Here is a 23209-nt window from a genome sequence, read left to right on the forward strand (position 1 = left end):
TTTACCTTCCTTTAACCTTTTTAATTCGTTAAACATTTATTGCTTAATTCCCTTTACTTACTCTACATTTGTGGTGTGTACACACTGTAGAAGGGCGCAAACATTTGAATTTTAAATTTCAGATTGTGGGAATTGCTCTTTCATTCCATTTTAATTTGTCTTAATTTGTTAAAAAGAAAACAAATCACCTTTTTAGTCAATTGTCATATGGGCATTAATGTATTTTCACTAAATATTGCATTGAGTGATTAGACTTACAATTAAACATAAATTAATATATTTAGAATAATTTAAGCGTAATGACGACGACAGACAAAACAATTACGCTACCACTAAATTTAAATTTTCTCGCGCGCTTTCCTATATACGGGGGATAACGTTGACGTTTATACGTTTTAATTAATACATGCATATTTTCTATGTAGTTCGCTTAACCGAGTTTCTTTTAATATTTTGAATGCACTTTGCAAAGAAGTAACTGTGTCTATTAAGAGAAGTTCATCACGGGAAAATATTTTCCCAGCCGTCGGATTTTCTTCATGGTGACAAAGCATTTAGAGCCGGTAACGTGTATTGCTTTGGTAAGGCTTTTATCCTCCAAAATCAAGTCGATATGCTCGATTGAGTTTAGATTATAAATATCTTTTGGTGTTTCGTTGGACTTCTTGCCGTTGGCTTTCTGGCTGCTGATGTGGATGATGCTCTGGGTGTGATTGTTGTTGTAATTGTGATTGTGATTGAAGTTCCTACTAAGATTGGTATTGTTATTAAAATATTGCTCTTGTTGAAGCGTTGCTTTGGCTGCATTCAAAGTATTCATGATTTGGTCCGTGGCATTTGTGGCGTCTGCTTCCTCGTCGTACTCCTCCTTGGTTTCGGCAACGGAGAATGTGCTAGTGTTTAGGCTGAGTAAAGAATATCTCTGATCGATATGTTGGGTGGACGAGGACGACGAGGATGCTGCCTCGCTCTCCGCGTAGCATCGGTGCCGCATCTCGTATTCCTGAGCCTCTGTGATGCGGTCCAGCGACTGGCTCTCGCGAATGCGCCGCCTTCTATTCGTGGAATTTCCTGTTGTAGCTGTGCTGCCATTCGCCAGCTGCCTCTCAGCGTGGGAATGCTTGTCAACATGATCCTTGTTGTGCTGTTTCCGATTTTTTTGGCTGTGAGATTTGCGATTTTCATCGGATTTGTTATTTGGCTGAAAGCGATAAATATAAGTTTAGTAGCTGTTTCACTGGTAATTATACAATAATATGTATACCTCTTTATACTGCGATTGTCCCTCTTTTTTGCCGCTTACGGAGCCGCTTTTGGAGATAAAATTACCCGCATTGCTGGCCGAGCCGGGCGGCGGATATAGCTGATCTTGCGAGTCGCTGGAGTCGTCATGCGAGTCACGACGATGCATGCGAAACCGCACTGGCGTGTCGCCGACAAATTTGTTAATCTTTTTCTTGTTGCGTGTCTTGGTGTCGTCGTCTGAGGCCTCCGAGCTGCTGCAGGAGGGCGTCCGAATCTTGTTCAGCTTTGTGCGTCGGTGGGTGAGCACCGGATTCTTGCTGCTGCTAGGAAGCGGCTTGAGCTTGCCGATCTCCAGCTCCTTCAGACCACTCAGCGTGTCCTCATCGATCTTGGCACTCTTCTCCATCTGCTTGAGCTTATGGGCCAGCGTTGCATCCACCGAGACGACAATCTTTGTACGTGAATGGCTTGGCACGCCGCTGTTTGCTATCTGTTCCCCTTTCGTTTGATTTCCGGGCTCAGAGCTGGAGCGCTCATGCATTGGCCTACTAAAGGGGGAATCTGAGAAGGCCTCGCGCCGCGACGACGACGTTACCTTCAACTCATTGCCTATCGCCGAGCATTCTGTGGCAGACTCCTCTTCGTCCTCTTCACGCACAATGCTGCACTTGCGACTGCGCTTGTCCTGTCAAAAGCAATTGCATTAATTAGATTCACTGCACTTCAAATCGATTGCTAATTGCTAATTAACTTACCGGCTTGCCACCGTCGTTGGCAAACTGAGCTGCTGGAGTCACGTTAATGCTGATGGGTACTCCTCCTTTTTGGGCTTCGGTTGGACTTGGTTTCTCAGGCACTAGCTTGCGACTCGCATCTCCCACTCTGAATATGCATATAACAGATTAAGGATCACAGTTGATTGTTATTTTAAACTCACTTAATGCTGGCATCGTTGAGAAGCTTCTGTTTTTGAGCCAGCTCTTCTCGCCGCCGTCGCAGACGTAATTCCGCCAGCAAAAAATATGTGGCTGTTATATGATTGTACTTATTTTTGTCAAGAGCTCTGTAATGACGTCACTTGGTGTTAGCAAGACAAAATTGCTTTACTATTTGTTCTATTGTACTCACTGTAATATCTCTTCCTTGGACGCAATGTTTCCGTTTATCATTTTTTGTATGATAAAGGCGTGATCCTCTTCGCCCAGCTGTTCGCGGCTGACCAAAGGCAGAAAGTGCTCTGAGGTGGAGGTCGTCGAATCGGGCTCATCGATCGGCTTTAGCCAGGCCGATGAAGCTATCTCTTCCACAGTGGCCCGTTTCTTTGGATCACGCACCAGCATTGAGGCAATCAGGTCCCGGCAATCAGTGGACACGTGCGAGGGTACCGTGTACTTACAGTCCATGATCATGGTCAGAGTTTCCGAGTCGTTGGCCTTCTCGAAAGGCGCCTGACCGCAGACCAGCATATACAGAATTACTCCCAGGGACCAAATGTCTAAACAAATCGAATAAAATGATTAACAAATGATTATGTCCCAAAATGAGTTGTCTACATACCAACTGCAGGCGCATCGTATGAGTCGCCCAGCAGGATCTCTGGGGCCGAGTAGGCCAAGCTGCCGCAGAAGGTTTCCAGCTTTTGGCCTGGCAAGAACTTGTTGCTAAACCCGAAGTCGGTGAGCTTGACAAGGCCCAGCTTTTCGAAAAACACCACGTTCTCCGGCTTTAGATCCCTTTGTAGGAGAATTGAATGTTACGTAAATCAGTGATCGACACATTACGGCGTATTATCAGTTGGAGCGCGCTCTCACCTGTGAACCACGTGAAGCTGATGACAGTACGTGATAGCACGTAGGATTTGGCGGAAATACTTTCGGGCCAGTTCCTCGCTGAGCCCAGAGTCGTGCTTCATTATGTAATCGTATAGATCGCCACCATCGCCCAGCTCCAAAACCAAATACAGCTTGGTCTGGGTATCAATAACCTCGTACAGTCGCACAACATTTGGATGCTGCACCAGTTTCATGCATCTGGAGAGGATAAGTGGGGCGGGATTATTAAAAAAAAAAATTTCGGTTGATTGCTATAGCTACTTACCGCACTTCCTGGAACAGATGCGCCTTGGACACATCGTCCAACTTGGTTTTGTCCACCACCTTGACCGCTACCTTGGCACCAGTGAACACATGCCGGGCCAACTTCACGACGGCAAAGTGTCCGGATCCCAGTGTCTCCTCCAGATCATAAAGCCCAGCGATCTTGCCGTCGCTCACCCCGCCAACGGGTTGCGTCTCCAGCGTCATGATGGCTCCTTGGCACTCTTCCAACGGCCTGCGTGTTGGGCAGGCACAACTATCCGCGATTAGCTAAAACTATAATTATAGAGTTCTATTATTTCGTACACGGGATGTTTCGCTGGCGAAATGCTGCTTCATGAACGAATATTGATGTAATAGCTAGCGGCCTAAATGGCGCTGGGCAGTAGCCCATCCCACAGTCACTTGCACACTCATCGGCTGCTCCCAATTAATGATTCATTTGAATGAGTCCTTTTTACATTCGATTCCCAACAGGAGCAGGGCAAAAGCAGGGCTGTTACACAAGGGAATGCGGAAAGGCAGGGCCGTTTTACCTTGTACAGCGGAGGGGGAAGTCGAATCTCCGCCAGCAGATGCAGGAAAAACTATGAGGCGTCACCCATTCCGGTTTGGGTACGACTAAACCAGGCCTGTCACTGACCGCTCGAACGTCTAGCAGTTATCTCTTGGCCCTTATCACTCATGAAAACGCTTAGTTACACTTTTTGTATACACATTTTCGACTATTTTCTGCGTTTTTTCCCCGAGTTTCAAATTAGTGTGGCCGAAGGTCTTAGAGTGGGGATGGCACGCCAGCGATGAACCAGAAGTATCGTATTGGAAAAAATTATGATGTATATTTAAAATATTTATACTTATACATTTTACTTGGATTGGTGGACATTTTTTAAGCTAAGTCAACTCTAATACGCGTTCTAAATCTATTAGATGAATAATATCCGCTTGACTCACGGTTTTTTGCTTCGGTCACACTGACGGACAATACCAAAAATACCATCCGAAATCGCAAACGCCTTTTCTTCGGTCGTTTCCAATCAAAATTCTCAATTAAAATATAAAAAAAAAACAGAATACTGGCAGCTAGGGAACTATAATGACTTTGAGTCCCAACACAAATCAGCACAATACACATGTAGAGCACCGCAACCGCACCATACACAGCAGCCAGGGCCACAAGGTAAAGTGTGGGGGGCGAATTCCGCTCCAGGCGAACAGTCGCGCTTGTAGGCATTGTTTAATGCTCGATTACATGACTTTCGATTTTCCCTCGGTCAGCTGGCGAACGGGTATGTCATGGAAGATCCAAGGAGCAGCCGATGTCACGACAAACTCTTCAGCGGATCGCTAAAATCGCTGGCACTCCGCGAGGACTCGAACGCCAGTGACAGTGAGGTCACAGACACAGCGAAGGGCTCGGGCACGGGACTCGTGGGCCTGCAGAACATTGCGAACACCTGCTATATGAATTCGGCACTACAGGCACTGAGTAATTTGCCGCCGATGACACACTACTTTATCAACTGCAGCGACCTTGTGGAGTACATAGCAGAGCAGAGCGCCCGTCGCTGCAAGCCCGGCGGGCTGGCCAAGAGCTATCGCCGCTTGATGCAGGACATCTGGCAGGATGTCGATGATCCCAAAGGTTCAGCCTTTCACCCTCTCTTAATCGGAAAACCTACTAAAGTTAGAGATTTTACAGAGTTTATTGCCCCTCGTGGAATTCTGTATGGCATTCGCACGGTTCATCCCATGTTTCGGGGCTATCAGCAGCACGATACCCAGGAGTTCTTGCGGTGCTTCATGGACCAGCTGCACGAGGAGCTGACAGAGCAGGTCTCAATGATGCCACATACGCAGAATCAGCCGCAATACCCAACACTTCAGCAGCAGCAGCCCAGCGAAACGGATGACGAAAACGATGATGAGGCAGCGCCTGCGTCCTTGTCGCCTGCATCCGAAAGCGAGTACGACACCTGTGAAAGCAGCATGTCAGAGCGATCGGCCGAGGTGCTGCTGAAGACGGAGTACTTTGTAACGCCCTGTCGGACAAATGGTTCCAACAGTGGGCTACCAGAAGGCCACTCGGTGCAATTGCAGCAACCACCGATGCAGCATCAGCAAAAAAATTCTTCCTCCGCCGAACAGAAACCTATAGAAGCAGCGCGCTCAATAATCAGCGACGTGTTCGATGGCAAGCTTTTGTCCTCGGTGCAGTGCCTGACCTGCGATCGTGTGTCCACGCGCGAGGAAACATTCCAGGACCTCTCGCTGCCCATTCCCAATCGTGATTTTCTCAACGTTCTTCACCAAACCCATAGCTTAAGCGTGCAAAGTTTGAATGCCGCTGAAACCTCCGCTAGGACCAACGAGGGCTGGCTGTCCTGGATGTGGAATATGCTGCGCTCCTGGATTTATGGACCTTCGGTGACGCTCTACGACTGCATGGCCAGTTTTTTCAGCGCGGATGAGTTGAAGGGAGACAACATGTACAGGTGAGAAGATCCTTTAGGCTATATAGGCGTTTCAATCATCACTGTATGAACTTTTCAGCTGCGAACGCTGCAATAAGCTTCGGACGGGAATAAAGTACTCCCGCGTCCTCACCTTGCCAGAGGTTTTGTGTATCCACCTGAAGCGGTTTCGCAATGATCTTTCTTATAGTTCAAAAATCTCCTCGGACGTTTACTTTCCGCTGGAGGGCTTCGACATGCGGCCGTACATTCACAAGGATTGCAAGAGCGAGGTGGCCATTTACAACCTGTCGTCGGTGATTTGCCATCATGGAACAGTGGGTGGTGGCCATTATACTTGCTTCGCTCGCAATGCGCTCAACGGGAAGTGGTATGAGTTCGATGATCAGTTTGTGACGGAGGTTTCTTCGGAGGTGGTGCAGTCCTGCCAGGCGTATGTCCTTTTTTACCACAAACACAATCCCCAGATGAAGCTAGTCAGGGATGAGGCGATGACTTTGTCGACTTCACATCCCCTGTGTGATTCGGACATTCAGTTTTATATAACCAGCGAATGGCTCTCAAGATTGGCCACCTTTTCAGAACCAGGACCTATTAACAACCAGGAGATGCTGTGCCCCCATGGCGGGATTTTGCATTCCAAGGCGGACGTAATCAGCCAGATTGCGGTGCCAATTTCCCAGCCGCTATGGGACTATCTCTACCGGACTTTCGGCGGCGGACCAGCTGTGAATATAATATTCGAGTGCGAGATCTGCAAGCGGGCAGCGGAGACCCTTTCCCGTCGTCAACAATATGAACTTAACGAGTTCACAAAATACAATGGGCTGCAGAACGAATTTGATTCGACCGCCATTTATGCGATCGCAATGCCATGGCTGCGCTCCTGGCAGCAGTTTTCTCGCGGAAAAACCCACAAGGATCCGGGACCGATCACCAACGAGGGCATCGCTGCTCCCACCGAAAATGGTTCCCAAAATGGAAGTGCCACTGTGAGCTGCGTGCGATTGGGCTCGGATTATGCCCAACTGAATGCGCGCTTGTGGCGATTCCTGCATAACATCTATGGTGGTGGTCCGGAAATTATACTTCGACAGGCCCTATCAGATGAAGACGATGCCGAGGAAATAGAAATCATCGACCAAGATGATGAGTGCGACGATGATGAGGATCAGGATCAGGATTTGGAAGGGGAAGACGAGGAGATTGCGGCAGCCAGCTATCAGCACAATCATTCCGACACCGAAAGCAATTTGGGTATTCGCACTACCCCGAGTCCAAGTCTCAGTACCAGTCCCAGTCCAAGCCCAACCGGCACGCGTCAGCCGACGGAGGCGGAGTCGGACCTGCGACCAAATAGTCCAAAGTCCAAGCACAGCAGGTCCAAAATGAAGGTATCCGCCCTGCGATTGAATATGCGAAATAAGGGCAGGCGCAATCGCAGTGCGTTCAACCAGTACGCCGAGATGTTTGGAGCCAAAGGTGGGAATTGGATTGATGATTATTTTTTTACACAACTTTATCTTTATTGGAATTGCAATGTTACTTTTTTTGTATCTATTTTGTAGGAAACTACAATGCCCACAGCAATTCCGAACCCGTGGTGTCTGAGAAAAATGAGAAGGATACGGACAATGACCGTACTGTTGCATTTCCGAGCGAATACAGCTTACCCATTTTGATACCATTCCAAAGCGACAATTTCCAGGTGAACGGTGTGCACGAGAAGTCACGCGACAAGGGAAAACTGCGGAATAGTTCAAAAAGCGGCAGCACTGCTGCCACCAAGGAGAACGTCACGCTGCAAAAGTTCGTGACCCTGCGCGAGGCCAATGGGCTTAGTGACGAGACTGATATTTGATCGACGGCGTCTGAGGATCGAGGAGGAGGCGGAGGAGGATCGGGAGACGGAGAAGTTAGTGTCCCTGGCCAGAGTCACAAAACAGCGACGCCAAAACGCAGGCCGAAATCAAAGTTTAGGCGTAAGCGTAAACGTCAGTAGTTTTATACCTCAGTGTTTTGTTGGGGTGGAGGCTATTTTAAGTATGTAAAAACTGTATTTATAAATTAATTGTATTGCTATCCCGGCGCCTAACCAGTAATCTGATACCAGCTACTGGCCAATGGTGATTTTGTATATAGTATGGGAGTGCTTTAATTGGTGTAACGATAGTGAATAAATCGTAAAAATCTTGGCCAAGCTGCCGCTTCTGTGTGCATCTAGGCCTTCAAACAAACAGAAGAAAATCAATCTGCGTTTTAATTTCATTACGTTTAGGGTGGCCCGCCTCGCACAGCATTGGTCCACTCAAGAGCGGTGGTCTATAAATAGTTCTAAGAGGACCGAGCGTAGAGCACGGCAGCAGATGTGATGGGATGTGTGTGTTCTGCTCATCAGCTGGCCCAGTTTATAGGAATTGAGTGAGGCGTGCGGAGGTGGATGCACATCGCGCAACTGAATGAGAGTGCGGACGAGATTCTCCCCGACTGAAAACCATCTCTTTTTGGATTGTACATCTGCCTTGCCACCATGAATCCCTGCCATGTGTGCGAGGAGCCGACGAAGAACAAGTGCTCCAACTGTAACCAGGTCTCCTACTGCAGTGTCCAGCACCAGAAGCAGGACTGGAAAGCGCACAAGCCAAGCTGTCATCCATTCAAGGTACTGCGGTACTGATATCCAAGCGAAAGGGCTCCGATGGCCCAACATAACCTCAACCCTCCTCTTACAGATCGCCCACAATGAGCAGCTGGGCCGGCATCTGGTGGCCACCCGCACCATTAAGCCATATGAGATAGTCCTTAAGGAGGCGCCTCTGGTCCGGGGACCAGCACAGATCTCCGCACCCGTTTGCCTGGGCTGTTTAAACGGCATCGAGCCGGACGATCACATCGAGTGCGAGCAGTGCGGTTGGCCGCTGTGCGGACCGGAGTGCAAGTCCCTGGATGAGCACAAGGCGGAGTGCCGTCTCACCAAGGATCGGGATCAGAGGGTTAATGTGCAGGAGTTCGGTGGACCACATCCCCTGTACACGTGTTTGAGCACCGTAAGGTGCCTGCTGATTGGCGAAACTAGTCCGGAGAAGGCCAGCAAGTTCCAGGACCTGGAATCACTGGAGTCCACCAGAAGGGGATCTAACCAATGGAAGGCGGATCTTGTCAGCATCGGACAGTTTATTCCAAAGTGGGTACATAAACATTCACACATCATAATTGAATGAATCTATATAAACATAAACAATCTTATCTTATCTCCCACCGATATAAGTACGTTAGTCTGGTTTTTGTCTGTGGTCATAAGTATTTATGATTGGCACGCTATCAAAATTATAATCTGATAACATAAAATTATTTCAGCAGGTTAAACAATATTACATTTTCTGTTATTTGAGGCAGTTACATACATACAAGCGTATTTTCTTTAATGGAATAAAATACTTTCAGGTTTTTTAAAACCCAGAAGTTCACCGAGGAGCAGATTATGAAAGCAGTTGGTGCTTTGCAAATAAATGGACACGAGGTGCCCACCACTGATCCTTCTCATGTAGCGGTCTTTTATACCGCCTCCTTCACGGAGAACTCCTGCCTGCCCAATCTGGCCAAGAGCTTCAACAAGAACGGACACTGCATCCTCTGGGCGCCGCGCGAGATCAAGAAGAACGCCCATCTGAGCATCTGCTACTCGGACGCCATGTGGGGCACCGCCGATCGCCAGCGCCATCTGATGCAGACAAAGCTGTTCAAGTGTGCCTGCGAGAGATGTGTGGATGTCACCGAGTTGGACACCAACTACAGCGCTATCAAGTGCGAGGATCGCCAGTGCGGCGGATTGATGCTGCCAACCAAGGCGGACGACTGGAACGGCAGTTGGCGGTGAGTCTACATGTGCCACCACCCAAGTCGTCCTGAAATGTATGTGCTTTCCTAATCTCTTCTAGCTGTCGCGAGTGCCACAAGCAGGTCCAGAAACACTATGTGGAACGCATTTTGGAACGTGCTGGCAAGGACATCCAGAGCATGGAGAAAAACGCTGAAAATGGATTAAAGTAAGTAAACTTAAATATGAGAAAATGTCTCCCAAAAGCAAATCTTTATCTCACAGATACCTTAAGCACTACGAAAAGTGGCTGCCTCCACAGCATTTTCACATGAGTGAGATTAAAATCCTGCTCGTTCAGCTGCTGGCCAAGGATCAGAAGGAGCTAATGGTGATCCCGGACGACAAACTGCTGCTGAAGCTCAATTTCGCCAGGGAACTTGTTCAGTTGTACGAGAAACTGACGCCGTGTAAGTGTTATTGCCGATTATTACGTATACGCAGTGTTATCTCAAGTGGCTGCTGTTATCTTACAGGCGAAGTTCGCACGCTCGGCACGCTTTGCTTCGAGCTGCACTCGGCAATTGCCGAACAGACTCGTCGTGTAGCCCTTGAAACGAGCCTCTCGCCCAAGGATCGACTGGAGGAGTCCCTGTTCTATGTGGACAAGTGTGTCAACTATCTGCAATACGAGTCGGACATCTTCATCGAGGGTCACATGCTCAAGCAGGCCAAGATCAACCGCGAAGCGCTTCGCCTGGTCACCATGTCCTAGGCAACCAGATAAAACGCGAATGAAATCAGAAAGCTTGCCTATATCGAAATTGTCAATAAACTGTCATAACTGAATCCCTCGTATTGTAGATAATCGGTGGAAAACCGTCGTGAAATTGGCCAGTCATGTCGACAGTCACAAGTCCAACGTCATGGGTTGGCCGACCAAATCGGCTTCTATATCTACAAATATTCCCCCCACCGTGAGTAAGCCGTGTTGGCAATACGGACGATAAGGATAAGATGCGTGTGAGCGAGCCATGGATGGCATTTTAATTTGTTGAATGCTCTGATATTTCCCATTGCTATGGGTGGCCTATATAAAACTGAAAAGTATTATATTTCGTTCAATTAAAATATTCATAATGCATTAGCTGCAACTAACTACGATATATGAGTATGTATAGATATATATGTATATGATTAATCGCCGAGTATTCACAAGGCCTGATAACGATATACCTTCGATTTATCTGAGGAACGAAATTATGGCGAACTTCACATTGTAATTCGCTCAAACAAAACCACATTCTCAGTTATATTCGAGTCACTTCACGTAAAATCCATGTTGTTGTTATTGATTTATTTATAAAAATGAATGAAAACATTATTCGAGGTACTGACCTAGGGTTTTGAAAATGCGATGAAGACCCCCCGTGATTTCAATCAGTCCTTTTAGATTTCGCCGGCACTCAGGTTCTTAGGCAAAATACGAGTATTATGATCGGTTTCATCAGATTCGGTTTCACGTGCAGCCATTAAATTCCACTCACAAGCAGACCAAACTCACCGTTAGTCTTAAGAATCGTATACATGTTCAATATATTGATAAACGAGCATTATCAGTTGATAAGGCTTCGCTCTGGCCCGCTGGGCATTCAAATATATACCCCCAACTGCTGCCATATTCTAATAGTCGGTTTTAGTCTGCGTTGCCATTGGGTCCTTCCCTTTTGATATATATATATACATATTTATTGATATTGATATTCGCCCTTGAGTTATATATACACGATGACCGTTAAGAACGGCGATATCGTCAAGGACGATGTGAATTCGCGATCGCAGTACAAAACGAACATCGTCCTGGGCGTCAAACTAGAGGATTCGGATCGAGATCGAAAGAGCTTGTGAGTTTTCAAAAGAAAGTCCTTAAAGGACATTCAAAGTTTGAAGGCGGAAAATCTAAATTTTGTGCTGTGCCAACGAAAGAAGAAAACTTTTTGTGAAATTTTGAGGAAAGTGGCTGTAATCTCAATTAATCTTGTTATTGGCTAATAGCTAATTAAGCTATTCGATACTCAAATGAATAAAAGGAAAACATTATATTATTAATTGACATGTTTCCGTCGAGTGCTCAATTCCATTCAAGTTGTTCACCTTTTACAAATTTGCACTTCAACGATGACGCTGCTGAATTTTCATACGCATAATTCGGCTACTAAGTGTATTTTTATTGTGTACCCTATGCGAACGAGTTATACGAAATATTTGAGAAGTCTTGATGAAATATCACTCATTTGCATTTTAGTTGTGAAAAGTTTGATCCTGAAATCAATGCTATTTTCGGGTTCATATTTTAAGACGCTTTGCTAGCTCTACAGTTTAATAACCCACATAAAAGATTATATATGTAGATTGTGTGTGAATTTGAAAGTTAGTAATCGAAATAATAAAGTGTATTTGGCCTCCGTTATAGTATTCGATCAAGTACAAAAAAAGAGAGCAGGTAATCTACCTATGTATATCAAACTATAGATAGCAAGTTCGTCGGGCAAATCAGAAGCGTGGTCATTGTGTTATTGGTTGTGGCGAACCACTTCCCACGGAGAATGTTAGGTATAGATAAGGATGGCGGCGATTGGTGATTCGCATCACTGTGGGGTTCATGGCAATGGCTTCAATAGAACCATCGAACTGATAACCATCTATGATATGATTGGCGTGCGCGCCACCCTTTATTATTATTGCAGTGAGCCCAACAAGTCGAAAAAGAAGTTCAAGCATGACGAGGCGGATGCCAGCGATGAGGAGGATAACTCCCAGTACCAGAAGGATGTGAAGCAGGTTGGCTACTTCCAGCTCTTCCGGTATGCCACCAAAAAGGATCGAGCGCTCTATGTGATCGGACTACTGTCTGCCGTGGCCACAGGCCTGACCACTCCGGCCAACAGTTTGATCTTCGGTAATCTCGCCAATGTAAGTCCAACTATTCTTGGCAAAAATCATAGCTCTTGATCTATCTATACATCTATCTAAATATCCAAAGAACATGATTGACTTGGGTGGACTGCTTGAGGGCGGAAAATCGTATCGAGCTGACGATGCTATCTCTACTTTGCTCCTGGACAAAGTGCGGCAGTTCTCCCTGCAGAACACGTACATCGGCATCATTATGCTGGTGTGTTCCTATCTCTCGATCACCTGCTTCAACTACGCGGCCCACTCCCAGATCCTCACCATCCGCTCAAAGTTCTTCCGCTCCATTCTGCATCAGGACATGAAGTGGTACGACTTCAACCAGAGTGGCGAAGTGGCCAGCCGAATGAATGAGTAAGTGACTCAAGTCTCTTATCAAATCTTTGGTTAATCACGGAATTTTTGTCATACGTAACCATATAACAACCAGTCATACGTTTCTTATCAGTTGCTTTCAATACTACCATCTTATAAATAGTTAAGAAAATCAGACATGCCAATCGAATTAAATGTGGCGCCTTTTTCAGAGATCTCTCCAAAATGGAGGATGGCTTGGCCGAAAAAGTGGTCATGTTCGTCCATTACCTTGTCGCCTTCGTGGGATCTTTGGTGCTAGCCTTTGTCAAGGGCTGGCAGCTATCCTTGGTGTGCTTGACCAGTTTGCCACTAACTTTCATTGCCATGGGCCTGGTGGCCGCGGCCACGTCCCGACTGGCCAAAAAGGAGGTGACCATGTATGCCGGTGCTGCCGTGGTGGCCGAAGGCGCTCTCTCCGGTATTCGAACGGTAAAGGCTTTTGAGGGCGAAGCGAAGGAGGTGGCCGCGTACAAGGAGCGTGTGGTTGGTGCCAAGATCTTGAATATCAAGAGAAATATGTTCTCGGGAATCGGATTCGGTCTGCTTTGGTTCTTCATCTACGCATCCTATGCTCTGGCCTTCTGGTATGGAGTGGGTCTGGTAATCAAGGGATACCACGATCCCGCGTATGCCAACTACGATGCTGGCACCATGATCACCGTGTTCTTCTCCGTGATGATGGGTTCCATGAATATTGGAATGGCGGCTCCCTATATCGAGGCATTTGGCATCGCGAAGGGCGCCTGCGCCAAGGTTTTCCACATTATCGAGCAGATTCCGGACATTAACCCCATTGATGGGGAGGGTAAAAAGTTAAATGAGCCCCTTACCACCATTGAGTTTAAGGACGTGGAGTTCCAGTATCCCACGCGACCGGAGGTTTCCATTCTAAACAAACTGAACCTAAAGATCCATCGTGGCCAGACGGTGGCTCTTGTTGGTCCGTCCGGCTGTGGCAAATCCACCTGCATCCAACTGGTCCAGCGATTTTATGATCCCCAGGCTGGTAATCTTTTGTTCAATGACACCAATCTTAAGGACCTTGACATCAACTGGTTGCGCTCTAGGATTGGAGTGGTGGGCCAGGAGCCAATCCTCTTCGGCACATCCATATACGAGAATATCAGATACGGCCGAGAGGACGCCACTCGCGAGGAGATCGAGGCAGCAGCTGCCGCCGCCAATGCGGCCATCTTCATTAAGAAGCTACCCAAAGGATATGATACGCTGGTTGGAGAGCGAGGAGCTCAGTTGTCAGGAGGCCAGAAGCAGAGGATTGCCATTGCTCGCGCATTGATTCGTGACCCCGAGATCCTGCTGTTGGATGAAGCCACATCTGCTCTGGATACCGCCAGTGAGGCTAAGGTACAAGCTGCCCTGGAGAAAGTCAGTGCTGGAAGGACGACCATCATCGTTGCCCACCGTTTGTCCACCGTTCGTCGGGCAGACCGGATTGTGGTGATCAACAAGGGTGAGGTGGTGGAGAGTGGAACGCATCAGGAGCTGATGCAGTTGAAGGATCACTACTTTAATCTAGTAACCACTCAACTGGGTGAGGATGATGGCTCGGTCCTAAGTCCCACTGGCGATATCTACAAGAACTTTGACATCAAGGATGAAGATGAGGAAGAGATCCAAGTACTTAGCGAGGATGAGGACGAAGATGTGGTTGTCACTGACGAGAAAGATAAGAAAAAGAAAAAGAAGAAGGTCAAGGACCCCAACGAGGTGAAACCCATGTCGGAGGTGATGAATATGAACAAACCGGAATGGCTTCAGATCACAGTGGGCTGCATCTCCTCCGTGATTATGGGCTGCGCCATGCCCATCTTTGCCGTGCTCTTTGGTAGCATCCTTCAGGTTCTTTCGGTTAAGGATAATGATACATACGTTCGCGAAAACTCCAACCAGTACAGCTTGTATTTCTTGATTGCCGGCATCGTAGTGGGCATTGCCACGTTCCTTCAGATTTACTTCTTTGGAATCGCCGGTGAGAGACTGACGGAACGCCTTCGTGGGCTCATGTTCGAGGCCATGCTGCGCCAGGAGGTGGCCTGGTTCGATGACAAGGCGAACGGTACCGGAAGCCTTTGTGCCCGACTCTCCGGAGATGCTGCTGCAGTTCAGGGTGTAAGTTCAAATGGGATTTCGCATATGTAGCTTATCTAATGATTTCAATGTTTCCTTAGGCCACTGGTCAACGAATTGGAACGATCATTCAATCGATCTCCACTCTGGCATTGGGCATTGCCTTGTCCATGTATTACGAGTGGAGTCTGGGATTGGTGGCCCTTGCCTTCACGCCCTTCATCCTGATCGCCTTCTACATGCAGCGTACTCTAATGGCAAAGGAGAATATGGGCTCCGCCAAGACCATGGAGAACTGCACCAAGCTGGCCGTCGAAGTGGTTTCCAATATTCGTACTGTAGCTTCTCTGGGTCGTGAAGAAATGTTCCACCAGAACTACATTTCCATGCTGATTCCAGCTGTAGAGGTAGGCTCTATATAGTATTCCTTTTAATTTGTTAATTCATTTCCAATATCGTCCCTATAGATTTCCAAGGGAAATACCCACTTCCGAGGATTGGTCTACGGTCTCGCCCGTTCCCTGATGTTCTTTGCGTATGCTGCTTGCATGTATTATGGAACATGGTGTGTGATTCACCGCGGAATTCAGTTTGGAGATGTGTTCAAGTAAGTGACGAAATAACACACTTAACTTGAAAGATTTCCTAACATCTTCCCCTCTCTTTTAGAGTATCCCAAGCCCTGATCATGGGTACAGCTTCCATTGCCAATGCATTGGCCTTTGCTCCCAATATGCAGAAGGGAGTTTCGGCAGCCAAGACCATCTTTACGTTCCTCCGCCGCCAGCCGTCGATTGTGGACCGGCCGGGAGTGTCTCGCGATCCTTGGCATAGCGAGGGATATGTTCGCTTCGACAAAGTGAAGTTCAGCTATCCCACACGCAATGAGATTCAGGTACTCAAGGGTCTGGAGCTGGCAGTGAGCAAGGGTCAGAAGATCGCCCTAGTGGGTCCATCGGGCTGTGGCAAGTCCACGTGCATCCAGCTGATACAGCGATTCTATGAAGTAGACGAGGGAGCTACTCTTATAGATGAGTGTGATGTGCGCGATGTTTCTATGACCAATCTGCGCAACCAGTTGGGTATCGTGTCACAGGAACCCATTCTTTTCGATCGCACAATCCGAGAGAATATTTCCTACGGTGACAATGCCAGGAACGTGACTGATCAGGAGATCATCTCGGCGTGCAAAAAGTCCAATATCCACGAATTCGTCGCTAACCTGCCCTTGGTAAGAACCTCTTTCTTGACTTATATATTGTAGTACTTTTGTAATAGTACCTTATCCCTTAGGGTTATGATACGAGAATGGGCGAGAAGGGTGCTCAGTTGTCCGGAGGTCAGAAGCAGCGCATAGCTATTGCACGAGCCCTAATCCGGAATCCCAAAATCATGCTGCTTGACGAGGCCACTTCTGCCTTGGACGCTGAAAGTGAAAAGGTTGGAGCACACAGATCCGTGTCCTATATAGGACTTCCGTATTAATTTCTTTATTCTCCCTCAGGTTGTCCAAGATGCACTCGATGCCGCCTCTGAGGGACGTACCACAATCAGTATAGCCCACCGACTCTCCACCATTGTCCACTCCGACGTGATCTTCGTCTTCGAGAACGGAGTGGTGTGTGAAGCTGGAGACCACAAGCAACTGCTTGCGAATCGGGGTCTCTACTACACGCTCTACAAACTTCAGAGCGGAGCCATGTAGAATGATCTTAATAGGTTTAGCCAATCAACTAGCTTAGTGAATTGCGAACAACATCTTCAATTATTTGTACAAAAACTCCATAGTTAAGTTAACATAAGATTATTTATCCCCACTTATTGTTTAATGTCTAGAGGAATTTAAACATGAATTGATATTGAGAAATAAAGATATTTTTGTATGTAAATGTTTGTTTTGTTTTATTTTAAGTTTACATCGATTTGTTTAAATTTAATTGCATATTACCCAGTCAATTTGGTTGTCCACTGGAAACCAACATACAATTTATCTTAAATTTAAACCTCCAAATGAGCATCTGCTTAGTTGTCCGCGTCTAGAACGCCGTGGCCGCCATGCGAATTCAATTTTTGTGCTGTGCTCGTTTTTGTACAACTACAACTAGTTTAGAAGATACGTAAAAATAATCAAAATCTTACAGGAACACAACACAACGGTGACCACGCGTTTTAAGTACGGGATTGATTGCATAATAAACAATAAAAACTTTATGCAGTCGATCATTGACGCTCCCTGGCGGCTTGGTCTTCGTCTGTTTACTTGGAAGTCTCATCGTCTGATTCGACCTAATCGCATCTGATAGTTTACTTCACATTTTGGGTAAATGCTTGTGGCTTTGCGTGATTCATGATTCAATAAAGGAATATGAAGTGTTTGTGTTTAACGTAGAACTTAATCGAAATCCAGAAGCGGTTATTATTAAATATGGGAACAACAACTATGACTATTATGGTTGCCTAATTTAGTTCTTCTCTTCCTTCTTGGCTTCGCCGGAAGTGTCGCTGGAACTGCTGCTGTCGGAGGAGCCGGCTCCTGCGTTGCTCTCGCGCTCAGCGGACATCTGAAATGGATTAATGCAATATGCAATTGGTATATTGCAATGTACAAGGAGCCAATTCAATACATACCTTCTTGTAGGCCAGCTCGAACAGCTTCAGAGAGGACTGCTGCAGGGAGGAAGTAGCTTTCCTGACCTCCTCGAGGTCGGCAGTCTCCTTGTTGGCCAGCAGCGTGCGCAGATCGGCAATTTCCTTCTTCAGCTTCTCGCACTGCAATTAAATGGGAATATAAGTACATTCTTAGGATAAGAGTCTTCTTTATGTGCTTACCTCCTCAGCGGGCAGCTGGCTCTTGAACTCCTCCATCTTGGTCTCAGTATCGTGGACTATGCTCTCACCCTGGTTGACAATCTCAATAAGCTCACGCTTTTGCTTGTCGGCCGTTGCGTATTCCTCGGCCTTTTTGATCATGTTCTCGATTTCATCCTTGCTCAGACCACCGCTGGACTGGATAACGATCTGCTGTTCCTTGCCAGTACCCTTGTCCTTTGCAGACACGTGCACGATACCGTTGGCATCAATATCGAAAACAACCTCGATCTGGGGCACGCCACGAGGTGCAGGGGGAATTCCGACCAGTGTAAAGGAGCCGAGCAGCTTGTTGTCGTTAGCCATTTCACGCTCTCCCTGATGCACCTTGATCTCCACCTGGGTCTGACCGTCGCTGGCCGTCGAGAAGACTTGTGACTTCTTGGTGGGAATAGTGGTGTTTCGGGAGATCAGGCGGGTGAACACTCCACCCAGGGTCTCAATACCCAGCGACAGGGGAGTAACGTCGAGCAGAAGGACATCGGTGACATCTCCGGCCAACACACCACCCTGGACAGCGGCACCAACGGCCACAGCCTCATCAGGATTTACAGAGCGCGACGGCTGGCGTCCGAACAGTTCCTGGACGGTGGACTGCACCTTGGGCATACGGGTCATACCGCCAACCAGCAGCACTTCGCCGATCTCGGACTTGGAAACCTCGGCATCGGACAGAGCCTTCTGGCAGGGCTGGATAGTACGCTTGATCAGATCACCCACCAGGCTTTCCAGCTTGGAGCGTGTCAGCTTCAGGTTCATGTGCTGGGGTCCGGCGGCATCCATGGTCAGATAAGGCAGATTGATGTCGGTCTGTTGGGAGGAGGACAGCTCGCACTTGGCCTTCTCGGCCGCCTCCTTCAGTCGCTGCATGGCAATGTTGTCCTTGCGGATATCAATTCCACTATCCTTCTTGAATTCGGCCACCAGGAAGTTGACGATATGGTTGTCAAAGTCCTCACCACCCAGGAGGGTATCACCATTGGTGGACTTGACTTCGAACACTCCCTTCTGGATCTCCAAAATCGAAATATCGAAGGTGCCGCCACCCAAATCGTAAACGGCAATGCTAAAAGGTAAGCATTTTTAAATATAGTTTAGATTATTTAAATTATTCATTAGAAAATTCATTTTCTTCTAGTAATTTGAAAGTAAAACACTTTCGATCTTTCTGATAAAAGATAAGGAGCCACACAGTAAAAAGCCATAAAGAAGACACAACGAACATGGTCGAATCGAACACTTACATTTTGTCCTCCGTTTTGTCCATTCCATAGGCCAACGCGGCAGCAGTGGGCTCGTTGATCACGCGCAGCACATTAAGACCAGCGATTTGACCAGCATCCTTGGTGGCCTGGCGTTGGGAGTCGTTGAAGTAGGCGGGCACGGTGACCACGGCATTCTTCACGGGAGTGTTCAGGTATGCCTCAGCGGTTTCCCTCATTTTCATCAGGATGAAAGCACCGATTTGGGAGGGAGAATACACCTTGCCGTCGGTGGAAGAGACCCAGGCATCGCCATTTGAAGCCTTGACAACCTTGTAGGACAGGTTAGTGATGTCTTTCTTAACCTCGGGATCATCGAAACGTCTGCCAATCAGGCGCTTGGTGGCATAGAAGGTGTTGGCCGAGTTGGTGACTGCCTGCCGCTTGGCGGGCATGCCCACCAGACGCTCACCGTCCTTGGTGAAGGCGACGTGGGAGGGTGTGGTGCGGGCTCCCTCGGCGTTTTCGATCACCTTGGCCTGCTTGCCCTCCATGACGGCCAGGCAGGAGTTGGTAGTTCCCAGATCGATTCCAATAACAGCACCTTTGACCTCGCCGGACCTGGAAAGGGGGAGGGGGTGGGAGGTTTGTTTTACATATGGATAGAGTGAACAGATAAGGCCGCCGGCAACAAGTCAAGATAAGCACCACGTTTCTGGTCATTCATATTTGCAATTATCAAGGCACTTTCTTTTAAATATCGTACATTATGATGCAACATGAGGTAGCTTTTGGAAATCTATCTTATGTTTGTCTAGTGCTTACATAATTGCGTTCCGGTATAAAGAGAAATTTGCGAGATTATAACTCGATTTCACTTACTTGTAACGCAGCTGGGACGATATTCCATTGCTAGCACCCGGCAGATTCTGCAAAGACAAAAGGGTACTCCGCTGTAGAATCTTCCCGCAAAACATGAGACCGCATCATCGGCATGCCGCACTTTATATAATAGGTGATGGGTAGGGGCTGGGGGATGGTACTTACGCGGAACATGCTAGAAGCTCCGGATATATGGGAGGGTACCACGCTGGCCTGGCGGGCGAGACGGGGCAGAAACTTGGGTACGCGCAGCATTTTGGCTTCTTACTTCTGCAATTTCACACGAACAATTGTCAAATTAAAAGCAAAAATTTCGTCAGAACGGCGGAGCACGTTTCTTCCCGTGAGAGGACTGTAAGGTAAGTGGTGGACTCGGGCTCGTCTCTGTACGACGGGCAATGCGATAGTTTCCCGAAGCTCGCGTGCCAGAGTTGTCAACGGTGTGAAAGTGTTTCTTCAACGATTTGTGGTGTAGAAAACTTTAAATATTTTACTGGCCCTTCAGAACAAGGTGGTTTGAAAACATAGTTAATGAAAGCAAACTAGATGTAAAGTGAAAAGTGTCAGAAGGTATGCTTACATATGTTTAAGCTTTTGAAACTGAGCAAAAGTTTTTAAGAAGTTTAGTTTTAATAAATGGTGTATTTTCTTCATTTTAATAAAATATTTAACATTATTAATTATATTAAAGTTATTACCCACACAAGTGGAATCTAAATAATTAGCAGTTCGAACACATTTAACGGATGTGATTTTCGATTTACCAACATATCTTTTACCACAGGTGTCACCTCTAGCATACGATAGATAGTGACCCCATCGTAAGTTCGCCGTTTGTAGTGAGACCGTACAGACGCAGTATGACCGTATCCCAAAACAAAACCCAGTTGGAGCAAACCATCGTCAACTATCGGAACATTCAACACATGTATAGTCATTGCGTAAAAGTACCCAAAAATTTCGAAATCCAAAATTAACATAGAACGCCGGTGAGATCCGTGCGCTGACTCGTCCCCGCCCCTTTTTGAAGCCGAGAAGGAACCACAGGACTAGATCACCGACATGGCATCGGATCACGATGAGTCCGACGCAGAGCTGGACGAGAACTACTATACGTTTCTGAATTTGCCTCGCAATGTACGTGCAGCGTCACCGGCCGGTACATACTACGATCTAATCCTCTTGACTCGATTCACAGGCCACGGCGGAGCAGATCAACACGGCGTACCGGAAACAGAGCCGCATGTTCCACCCGGACAAGCACCTGGATCCGGATAGCAAGAAAATGGCCGAGATCATGTTCAACCGCACGAAGCGTGCCTACGAGGTGCTCTCGGATCCCCAACAGCGGGCCATCTACGACTCGGTGGGCGGGAAAGGACTACGCACCGAAGGTTGGGAGATTCTGCACCGAACAAAGACTCCGGATGAGATTCGGGAGGAGTACGAGCGGCTGGCGCAGGCGGCCGCAGAAAGACGTCTGCAGCAGCGGACCAATCCTCGTGGTAACATCACCATCAACGTGAATGCCACGGAGATCTTCGCACCGTACGACGACTCCGAAATGCCGCGCGTAGAGATCGGCTCCATGAGCATTGCCCAGTCCATCGAGGCTCCGATCACGCGGAAAGATATGATTATCATGAGCGGCAACCTGTACTCATCCAATGGCAATGGTAGCGGTGGCTTCGTGATCGCTGGCCGACGGCTGCTCAACAAGGGCTGGATAGAGCTATGTGCCGGAGCGGGCAACGGATTCCTTCTGGGTTTTAAGGGTAAGTGTTTGCCCCAATACCTGATATCTACGATTTGCATACAAATTTCTGGTTTAGGAGGCCGCACTCTTAGCCAAAAGCTGACGTTGAATGGAGGCACCAACCTGAACTTTCGTGACCAAGGTGTCATACCCGCCCTGTTCTCCACGCTGGCCGTGCAGCTGGACAAGCACACGATGGGTAGTCTAACACTAAACGCTGGTCCGCAGTCCTCCATGTCCACACAGATCGATCACTCCAAGGAGACTTACTCGCTGAGTTCGTCGCTAGTGATTGGAACGCCACATATTTACTTCGGTCTTTCCTACACCCGCAAGATGATGGAGAATGAGCTCAAGCTTAAACTGGCTGCAAAGTAGGAGGATTGCATATTTTTCAAATCCAATTTATTAATTTACTTCGTTGCAGAGTTGGCACCTTTGGCTTCATGGGAGAGTATGGAGTGGAGAAGAAGGTTTCCAAGTACAGTTCTGTGACGGCCACGGTATCGATTGGCGTGCCTTCTGGAGTCATACTTAAATTTAAGTGAGTGAATTTGTACAGCTGAAAAGCTCCGAAATTTACCGTCATCATTCTCCACAGAATACTTCGTTCAAATCAATCGTATGTGTTCCCCATCCATCTAAGCGATGAGATCGTACCAGCTGCAGTTTTCTACGCCTCGGTGACTCCAGTCATTGCGTGGTTCTTCATCAAAAGGACTGTGATGGATCCCATGGAGGCGGAGCGAAAGAACATCGAGGTGGAGCGGACGAAGCGTCAGAATGAGCAGAGACTGTCCGCCAAGAGGCACGAGGCGAGTGCCGCCATTCACCTAATGCAGGCTACGTACAATAGGATCATGACGGAGGAGCTGGCGAGGAATGGGCTGATTGTCACACGAGCCGTCTACGGCTGTACCTTGGAGGGCGGCAGACAGTTCAAGCCAGATCAATCGCTCGACGTCACCGTAGCCATTCAATGCATGGTCAAGAATGGGACACTGCAGCTGCATGATTCACCAAAGGTGAGACATCTTTACTGATTGTGTTTTGTGTTGATATAATACCTTTCATTACGTCTTTGCAGAGCGACCTGCCCGGCTTCTATGATCCGGGCATCGGCGAAGACAAGATTCTGCGGATAGAGTACACCTGTAAAAACCAGTCCGAAGTGATTCACATCAAGGACAACGAGGCGCTTCGACTGCCGCTGCTGTCAGGATAGCGGGGCCTTACTGCTCTGCACGGCAATTAGTTTAAATCTTTAGTTGTGTTTGTAACTTGTTTATATTCTTGATAGAAAAGACCCATTCCCAGGACTTGGGGGCAAATGTCAGTTCGTATATTTCCCCAATTTACAATACCACTCTGTAAATCGCTATTTTTGGGATACTTGCGAGATCCAAACAGCGCAATAAATCACAAAACCAATAGAACTTCGGACTTTAGAA

General features: G+C 47.5%; 6 protein-coding genes across 6 annotated transcripts; 4 read left to right on the forward strand and 2 right to left on the reverse strand.

Moving 5' to 3' along the window:
* Positions 1–189: 189 nt before the first annotated feature.
* On the reverse strand, positions 190–4104 carry LOC6609112 (SNF-related serine/threonine-protein kinase). Its single transcript, XM_002033778.2, has 9 exons — positions 3878–4104; positions 3343–3617; positions 3057–3275; positions 2803–2978; positions 2374–2740; positions 2183–2308; positions 2001–2127; positions 1265–1930; positions 190–1201 (listed from the first exon to the last, which is right to left on the reverse strand). Exons 2-9 carry the CDS (start codon positions 3546–3548, stop codon positions 488–490), a joined length of 2601 nt encoding a protein of 866 aa, XP_002033814.1. The 5' UTR covers positions 3549–3617; positions 3878–4104; the 3' UTR covers positions 190–487.
* A 229-nt stretch (positions 4105–4333) lies between these two features.
* LOC6609113 (ubiquitin carboxyl-terminal hydrolase 20) lies at positions 4334–8057 on the forward strand. Its single transcript, XM_002033779.2, has 5 exons — positions 4334–4521; positions 4620–4986; positions 5044–5836; positions 5895–7297; positions 7384–8057. Exons 1-5 carry the CDS (start codon positions 4438–4440, stop codon positions 7674–7676), a joined length of 2940 nt encoding a protein of 979 aa, XP_002033815.1. The 5' UTR covers positions 4334–4437; the 3' UTR covers positions 7677–8057.
* Positions 8058–8163: 106 nt separating this feature from the next.
* Positions 8164–10481, forward strand: LOC6609114 (SET domain-containing protein SmydA-8). Its single transcript, XM_002033780.2, has 6 exons — positions 8164–8477; positions 8548–8999; positions 9260–9688; positions 9754–9861; positions 9918–10102; positions 10169–10481. Exons 1-6 carry the CDS (start codon positions 8346–8348, stop codon positions 10405–10407), a joined length of 1545 nt encoding a protein of 514 aa, XP_002033816.1. The 5' UTR covers positions 8164–8345; the 3' UTR covers positions 10408–10481.
* Positions 10482–11317: 836 nt separating this feature from the next.
* Positions 11318–16939, forward strand: LOC6609115 (ATP-dependent translocase ABCB1). Its single transcript, XM_002033781.2, has 9 exons — positions 11318–11536; positions 12380–12605; positions 12676–12959; positions 13133–15092; positions 15152–15457; positions 15518–15657; positions 15720–16281; positions 16344–16490; positions 16555–16939. Exons 1-9 carry the CDS (start codon positions 11421–11423, stop codon positions 16753–16755), a joined length of 3942 nt encoding a protein of 1313 aa, XP_002033817.1. The 5' UTR covers positions 11318–11420; the 3' UTR covers positions 16756–16939.
* LOC6609116 (heat shock 70 kDa protein cognate 5) lies at positions 16936–20372 on the reverse strand. The gene is made up of 6 exons (XM_002033782.2): positions 20168–20372; positions 20003–20049; positions 19163–19741; positions 17880–18984; positions 17679–17819; positions 16936–17611 (listed from the first exon to the last, which is right to left on the reverse strand). The coding sequence occupies exons 1-6, from the start codon at positions 20255–20257 to the stop codon at positions 17513–17515; spliced, it is 2061 nt and encodes a 686-aa protein (XP_002033818.1). The 5' UTR covers positions 20258–20372; the 3' UTR covers positions 16936–17512.
* Positions 20373–20893: 521 nt separating this feature from the next.
* On the forward strand, positions 20894–23194 carry LOC6609117 (dnaJ homolog subfamily C member 11). Its single transcript, XM_002033783.2, has 6 exons — positions 20894–21139; positions 21201–21777; positions 21835–22132; positions 22186–22302; positions 22360–22783; positions 22846–23194. Exons 1-6 carry the CDS (start codon positions 21065–21067, stop codon positions 22981–22983), a joined length of 1629 nt encoding a protein of 542 aa, XP_002033819.1. The 5' UTR covers positions 20894–21064; the 3' UTR covers positions 22984–23194.
* The last annotated feature ends 15 nt before the right edge of the window (positions 23195–23209 follow it).

The sequence above is a fragment of the Drosophila sechellia genome, chromosome 2R, assembly GCF_004382195.2.
Source record: "Drosophila sechellia strain sech25 chromosome 2R, ASM438219v1, whole genome shotgun sequence".
Lineage (NCBI taxonomy): Eukaryota > Metazoa > Arthropoda > Insecta > Diptera > Drosophilidae > Drosophila > Drosophila sechellia.

Excerpts from the sequence above, each read along its gene's own strand:
- LOC6609112 (XM_002033778.2), bottom strand. The coding sequence starts at position 3,548 with ATGACGCTGGAGACGCAACCCGTTGGCGGGGTGAGCGACGGCAAGATC. Across the intron at positions 1,931-2,000 it reads CCAACGACGGTGGCAAGCCG|GACAAGCGCAGTCGCAAGTG; the intron begins GTAAGTTAATTA and ends TGCTTTTGACAG. Across the intron at positions 1,202-1,264 it reads GACAATCGCAGTATAAAGAG|CCAAATAACAAATCCGATGA; the intron begins GTATACATATTA and ends TATCGCTTTCAG.
- LOC6609113 (XM_002033779.2), top strand. The coding sequence starts at position 4,438 with ATGACTTTGAGTCCCAACACAAATCAGCACAATACACATGTAGAGCAC. Across the intron at positions 4,987-5,043 it reads GGATGTCGATGATCCCAAAG|AGTTTATTGCCCCTCGTGGA; the intron begins GTTCAGCCTTTC and ends GAGATTTTACAG. Across the intron at positions 5,837-5,894 it reads AAGGGAGACAACATGTACAG|CTGCGAACGCTGCAATAAGC; the intron begins GTGAGAAGATCC and ends TGAACTTTTCAG.
- LOC6609114 (XM_002033780.2), top strand. The coding sequence starts at position 8,346 with ATGAATCCCTGCCATGTGTGCGAGGAGCCGACGAAGAACAAGTGCTCC. Across the intron at positions 9,000-9,259 it reads ATCGGACAGTTTATTCCAAA|GTTTTTTAAAACCCAGAAGT; the intron begins GTGGGTACATAA and ends AAATACTTTCAG. Across the intron at positions 9,862-9,917 it reads AACGCTGAAAATGGATTAAA|ATACCTTAAGCACTACGAAA; the intron begins GTAAGTAAACTT and ends TTTATCTCACAG.
- LOC6609115 (XM_002033781.2), top strand. The coding sequence starts at position 11,421 with ATGACCGTTAAGAACGGCGATATCGTCAAGGACGATGTGAATTCGCGA. Across the intron at positions 11,537-12,379 it reads GATCGAGATCGAAAGAGCTT|TGAGCCCAACAAGTCGAAAA; the intron begins GTGAGTTTTCAA and ends TTATTATTGCAG. Across the intron at positions 12,606-12,675 it reads TCTTCGGTAATCTCGCCAAT|AACATGATTGACTTGGGTGG; the intron begins GTAAGTCCAACT and ends AAATATCCAAAG.
- LOC6609116 (XM_002033782.2), bottom strand. The coding sequence starts at position 20,257 with ATGCTGCGCGTACCCAAGTTTCTGCCCCGTCTCGCCCGCCAGGCCAGC. Across the intron at positions 20,050-20,167 it reads GAGCTTCTAGCATGTTCCGC|AATCTGCCGGGTGCTAGCAA; the intron begins GTAAGTACCATC and ends TTGTCTTTGCAG. Across the intron at positions 17,820-17,879 it reads GCCAGCTGCCCGCTGAGGAG|TGCGAGAAGCTGAAGAAGGA; the intron begins GTAAGCACATAA and ends ATTTAATTGCAG.
- LOC6609117 (XM_002033783.2), top strand. The coding sequence starts at position 21,065 with ATGGCATCGGATCACGATGAGTCCGACGCAGAGCTGGACGAGAACTAC. Across the intron at positions 21,778-21,834 it reads ATTCCTTCTGGGTTTTAAGG|GAGGCCGCACTCTTAGCCAA; the intron begins GTAAGTGTTTGC and ends TTTCTGGTTTAG. Across the intron at positions 22,133-22,185 it reads AAGCTTAAACTGGCTGCAAA|AGTTGGCACCTTTGGCTTCA; the intron begins GTAGGAGGATTG and ends ACTTCGTTGCAG.